The 6,903-nt window shown below is 34.3% G+C and overlaps 1 protein-coding gene across 1 annotated transcript; it reads right to left on the bottom strand.

Moving 5' to 3' along the window:
* Positions 1–910: 910 nt before the first annotated feature.
* On the bottom strand, positions 911–4,807 carry LOC140321125 (sulfotransferase 2B1-like; the record flags this gene model as incomplete). Its single annotated transcript, XM_072397993.1, is given in 3 exon segments — positions 911–1,005; positions 3,158–3,284; positions 4,599–4,807. Coding segments are annotated over 3 exon segments (431 nt in total), but the record flags the coding sequence as incomplete, so codon positions are not given.
* Between the last annotated feature and the right edge of the window lie 2,096 nt (positions 4,808–6,903).

The following is a 6,903-nucleotide window of genomic DNA, read 5'->3' as shown; positions in this document are numbered from 1 at the left end:
GGAAAAACTCAACAACATTTTTATCAGTATCATTTAATGATAAACTCAACACAGAGCTTTCAAGTTCATGGATTGATGATAATAAAGTTCTTACTAGTTCACTTTCTGTTTGCTTTTAGAGAAACTATAGTGTCACCAGGCCAGATCTTGTGCTCTTTCACATGAGCAGATCCATCGGCAACATTGTGACCAACCAATCACACAGATATTTCATCTTTAATTGATCAATCGGAATCCCTTAATCACTGTACACACATGTATAAAATTTTGCCCTTCTGGTCTTTTTACCTGGATGGAAAGTAATCCAAATCAGATGTACTCTATTGTACATACACACAATGCAAGATTTTGGTTGGTATATACCAGCAAGTCCAATCTATCCACAACCTGCCATTTTCCCTGAGATTCACCTTAGATCGAAACATTTTATTGGACTGGAAATCAGATCAGAAGTGAATCTTGGCCTGTGAGTTCTAGCTCTTAGAAGATTGACTGGGTTTATGACTCTCATGAACTACTTTGCCTCTTTCACTTACTTTTCACCCACTTGTCTTGGTGACATACAATATGACACACATGACCTATGGCATACATTCTATTGCTTTAACACTTTGCCCTGTCATTTATCCCAGCCACAGGTACTCGGCGTGGGCCTATGACTCCTTGCAGCCTTCTTTATATTGGGCTTGTTGGGCTCAGGAGTCTGTATGTGGTGATCATGTCAGTCGTTGGGACAAAGTCTGAATAAATCCTTCCACATATTATAGTTGGTGTCCTTTTATTTTAACAGAATATTAATATCATAGGAAACAAAGCTTGCATTGTAACTAGGTAAATTATAATTCCACTTGAGTAAAAATCACAAAAATGAGCTCCGTGCTTAATATATAACAATATTCTGACCCTTTACCTGCTGAAGTTCTTCATATGTAATGTAAAAAAAGTTTTTATTGTCCTTCATTTGAATCCATCCTTTCACATGATCAAACCACGAACTGTAAGGAACTACAAAGAATAATACATTAGTAATACATTATTAGGTCAGTAAAACACATCCATTCAGTTAGTGGCTCAGCCACATGGGTGAAACTCATACGTTTGCATTTATTTCATAATTTAACAGTAAACATGGACTATCATTGATACCACGAATGTCATTTGATTCTGCAGATAAACATATTAGACGGCTGGCCTATCACCCCACTTGTTAAGTTTGATGGTCACCTGACATGGGAGGCTGAACTTTCCCCTTTAAAAGGCAATCACTTATGGCAAGCAGGAGTAACCTTGGGGAAAAGTTTTAGAAACAATCCTATACCTTTTATATAAAATGTTTGTTTTACAATATTTACACTTCCCTTTAAATGATGTTCAGTTAAAACAAATATATCTGCTGGGCAATAAGTTTTCCAATATGAAGTACTGGACCAGTTGATGTCTCTCTCTAAATATATTTGTTACATTTGTCAAACCTGATGCAGATCACATTAAAGTATTTAAACTTTTGCTCTTAAAAACACATTAGGAAATGTGAACTGTGAACTTAAAAAGTATGTGCGAAAACAGACAGGCAAAGTCTATTCTGCAGTAAACTAAATTTAGTTGCCTGTTCTCTATTTTTTATCTATCCTCTTCTCACTTTGTCACCGGTTCAGGCTCTTTAACTGGTTCCCTTTCAAGTTCCGGATCTTCAGTCATCCTGATTGGCTAGGCCAAAATGATGTAATATGTTCACATGAGAGTCTATTCATTGCCAGCAGACACCTATTCCAGGATTGCATGTTCATTATAGATGATAAATATTGCAAAAAAGCAGGAAAATGTGTTATATTCCAGAAGAGACAATGGGCCTGATTTATGAAATCTCCAAGCCTGGATAGCATACACTTCTATCAGTGACCCAGCAAACCTGGAATGGTTTTATTAAATGTAATTTGCTATTTGTTAGCAAATGTTTTCAATCATGGACTAGGTCCTTTCCAAGTTTTCTGGATCACCCAGGTTCACTGATGAAAGTGTATCCTCTCCAGCCTTGGAGAGCTTTAATAAATCAGGGCCATATGATGTTCCTTCTGCAATATAAAGCATTTTTGCTCACAAGTTTTTTTAAAATTTTTAAGTTTAGTTCTACTTAGAGAACATATATTTTTAAAAAAATTGTGTCTGTTTTATCTTTCTGGAGTTCATACTGCATTTACCTATGGTAATCTTTGAAGAGCTGTGGGTTGATACTGTAATTACTCAGGAGAATGTAGATACACTATTACATTTAGAAAGGAGATATCTTGATTTGGTCCACGACTCCATATTCGACAAGTGGGTTTAGACAGCAGATATATCCCGAATTTGGATGGGTTCTCCAAGATTCAGTACTTCAGTTCTCCCAAGATTTAGCAGTCTCAGATAAACCTGGGGGAATATCTCCTGGGTATACCTGGGTGTGTGCTTTTAATTAATATCATTGGACGGACCAGTCATAGAACCATTTTTACAAAAAGTGTAACGTTTATAAGATTTTATTTTGTGATTTTAATGCATATATTTTTATGTTATAGGAATAAATTAAAATAAAAGGTTTGAAAAAACATTTTAGGTTATTTTCCAAGACCACCTATAAATAATAGGACACATCCTGGACCTTTACCCCCCAAAATATATAAATAAATATATTTTCATATGTTTGTTTGAAAATGTTTGTCTTTCAACAACTATTATAGAACCACCTCCATGACACTCTGTATCGGGTGACAAGGTATTAGAAGTTCATTCATTCAGCTGATGAGCTAAACAATGGACTGGCAATGACATCTGAGTTCCAGCACTGAACACTCCAGTGCCCTCCTAGTGCAGCCAAGCAATCCCAAGGCCAATAGGTTTGATACTGAGAACCGCTGCCAAAGCATTTTAACATAATTAGTGAGTAAAGTGCAGTAATTATTAGCAACTTTGTCAGTTTTCATGTTTGTAAGGTCAGCTCAGGTCAGCTGTCGTTGCCTGCAGCACCTTCTTTAAAAGATATACAACCTCTCCCCTCCAATATATATATATATATATAGATATATATATATATATATATATATATACATGATTAGCAGTTTACAGTTTTTTGTACAGTCTAAACTCTATAGTAAATCAGATCTTTTGTGTTTTTACCCACCATTGCCATGCAAGAAATCTTCCAAAAACTCTTGGGAACTTTCAGGATCTTTATAAAGACAAAGCATCTTTGAGAAATGAAACAAGGATACAAGGATATCTTTGGGATTCCTCATTACGTAGATGATCTTAGAAAAAAAAAAAGACATAAGGTAACTTAACTGACAAACATTAAAATTTAAAACTGAATTCAAAGGAAAAAGAGGGTATTTAGATTCATGTATTCCCTGACTAGTATACCTAATTAAAGGCAGGCCAGAATAAATAAGCCACTGTATCTAAAGCCAGGCCTTAAAAGCAAAACTAAACTTTGCCTTCCAAGTGTCCTCCACTTGAAAGCACAGCATACAGTATGTAAATAATTTCCTTTTAATGAAACTATCCTTGTGTGTTTCTCTCCTGAGAAATCTTCATTTTTTAATTCAGTGACATCATTTATGCATGCTAATTTTTTTTTTTGATTCCAAGCATTCAATGCTATTTGGGGCATGTTTATGTCACCATATTTACCCAGCAGAAAAACCCTTTATTTCTGTATAACCCATCTGACTCACAGAGCCTGATGTATTAAAGCTCTCTAAGGCTGCAGAGGATACACTTTTATCAGCGAAGCTGGGTGATCCAGCAAACATGGAATGGATCTGGTCCAGGATTCAAAACATTTGCTGGCAAATATCAAATGATTTTGATAAGAGTTCCATTCCAGGTTTGCTTGATCACCCCGCCTCATTGTTGAAAGTGTATCCTCTCCAGCCTTGGAGAGCTTTATTAAATCAGGCCCACAGTCTTGAACAGCATAATATTACACATTTATGGGTCGTACTGATAACATAATATGCAGTCTTCACAGCAGAGGAATGCCAGATGAGAGAATCCCTAAAAGTTCAGAAATATCCCAATGCTGCTTTTTGTTTTGGGGGAAAATTAAGGTAAAATATTTACCTTTTACTTTAAGGAATTGGTTGAGCTAGTTTGGTGTTTAGAACTGAAATGGCATGCAAAGTGCCCTGACCTTAACCCTGTTCAACATTTTTAGGATGAGTTTGCATTGCAATTGTAAGCCATCTTGTTTCATCTCATCTCATCAATCTCAACATTAGAACTAGAACTTCAGAAACTTGTTTTGGCTAAATGGACATAGACAGACACACAACAACATTTTGTACTTTTATATATTTATATATTATAGTATTTATTTGGTACAATAAGGAGTGTTTTGTACAAATATTAACCATTTGGGTTGTTGGTATTTAAAAATGAAAAATTGTATTTTCAAATGCACTCAGTGTATACTGACCTAAAACCAAACACCAGGTTATAACACCTTGTAATTCCAATATATACAATTACAAAGTTACAGTGCTATCCACTGAACCACCCTGACACATTTTATTTGACATTATACTAAAATAATAATGTTTTTTTTCAATTTAATATCATACCTTAGCTTTAGATGTAAAAAAGGACTTTGCAAAGATTTGGAATGGTAAATGAGAGGTAAGTACTCTTGGAGGGGTGACATCTTTGATCTGTGACTGGCCCTCTAAGGTTTCAAACCAAGGAGATCGGAGCCAGATTGGAACATTATTACACCAAGTAGGGTCTCCATTTTTCTTTATAAGGCTCAAAATCTCAATCATCCAGTTTGTTCCTGCAAAAACAAAAAGTATAATAAGTAAAAAAAAATTGTTAAAAATTTGTTATATTTAAATAATTCAGGACTCTTCCTATTCCTATTCATTTCATCTGAATACCTCATATGATCTCAACCCTCCTGAGAATCCTTATCCTTTGTTCCTATGCAATAATACTGAACAATAATGGAGTTTCCTATTGAAACCAGAATCCTTTCACATACCATAATAACACCTTATGGCTCGGTGTTCCCATCACAAATAAAACAGGTTCCATCAGGAGAAATCTGCAGCTTGACAAGGCGATACTGATTATACTTACATCTTAAATAATCTTTTAAAAATGTGATTACCAGGATTCTATATTTAATATGCATCTATATACTTAGAAAATGTATGTTTTCTATTAGTGAAACTATTCAATATGCTATGTTTTTGTATTAGGAATCTGTAAAACTAAATGAAATTACCTAATATATAATGATTATGCATGAAAAAGACTTTGTACATACCGTATTTTTCGGACCATAAGACGCACTTTTTTTCCTCCTAAAGTGGGGGGAAAATCAGGGTGCGTCTTATGGTCCGAATGCAGAGGTACAGGGGCATATTTTTTTACTTATAGCGCCAACATATTACGCAGCGCTGTACATTAAATAGGGATTGCAAATGACAGACTAATACAGACAGTGATACAGGAGGAGAGGACCCTGCCCAGATATCACTGATATACCCTTTCAACCTGTAATAGATATTCAACATACATAATAATAAACAAGTGAGCAAAAAAATGGCAAAAGAAAAAAGAACAATAGCACCAACCAAATTGGGGCTTTCTAGGCGATATATATAAAACCTTTCCTGTAAACATTCTGTCTGTAGCCTAGGATCGTCAGTTCTTTATATTTTGGATGTCCATTCAATTATTTTAGAGGGTTGACCAGCTGAAACATTCTACATTAATAAACTGTTGTTTAAAGTGGAATGGAAGATATGGGTAGAAGCCAGAGGATCCAAAAGATTGATATTTCAAGTTGCAGGATGTAAACTGTAACAAAAAGAGTACTGTCTATCGATAGTCAATTTTTTTAGATGAGTAGGTTTCTCTGGGGCATTTTGATAAAATCAAAGGAATGAAGTAGGAAGAGAGCACCAAATCATGAGTAAAGTGTCCAATTAAGTTTATTTTATTATTTAAACAGTACAACAAATTTTTGGGTTCAACCGGCCACTTTTATCATTTTCATTTTATCATGAATAAATAATTTAAAGAATACTGGCAATAAATATTCAGGAAACACTTAACATTCTATCCCTTATAAAACATGTTTGAATACTTGTGTGAAATCATTTATATGTTTAAAGATAAAACATAAACAAGAAGTTGTGATATAATGATGATTAAATGATAAAAAATAAAAAAAAACCTAATTTAGAGTATAAATCTATTCAGTGATATGAGACATACATAAGTGGTAAATCATTCATTTGTCTAATAAAATTGTTTCAAAAAAAGAATCTTTTACAGTAAACTCTCACCAGAAAAAAAGAATCTGGGGCTTTGTGTGTTTTTTCATCAAACAATGTTTTTCTACCTAAAGATGATCAAACAGTTGTGCACAATAAGCATTTCCTGTACATTGAAGCATTGTTTCAACACTATCTGGCAACTTTGCATGGTATTTTGCAAACATACAATTAATAAGGAATATTTTTACTGATCTTCTATTTGAAAAAATATTGTGTTAATCTGATGCTCACTTACACCTGTGGTTAGTCCAAACAAAATTTATGATCATAAAAAATATCTATTTTACTTGAAATTTCAGAAACAATGCACCATATGTAGCATTATCAAACGTCCATGTAAAGTTTTCAATTTATTTAAAAAGTTATTGTATAGTCACTCTTTGATCCAGAGTCGTGGTACTGTTGACAGTAAACAATGTTTGTTATGCTTGTTATGAGGCCCTCCAAGGCCGGAAGTGAAGAGCCCAATCTCAGATCCAGTAGATTCCTTCTTCTCTGTGTCTTGCAGCTGTTAATCAATGCAGGATAGCAGAAGAGAGAGGGAAGAGAGGTCATAGCTTTTTATTCTAAGATCAAAGGAGTT

The sequence above is a fragment of the Pyxicephalus adspersus genome, unplaced genomic scaffold (genome assembly GCF_032062135.1).
Source record: "Pyxicephalus adspersus unplaced genomic scaffold, UCB_Pads_2.0 Sca808, whole genome shotgun sequence".
In the NCBI taxonomy this organism is placed as follows: Eukaryota; Metazoa; Chordata; class Amphibia; order Anura; family Pyxicephalidae; genus Pyxicephalus; species Pyxicephalus adspersus.
Note: the sequence above shows the minus strand (reverse complement) of the source record. Positions and strands in the feature narration are given on the sequence as shown.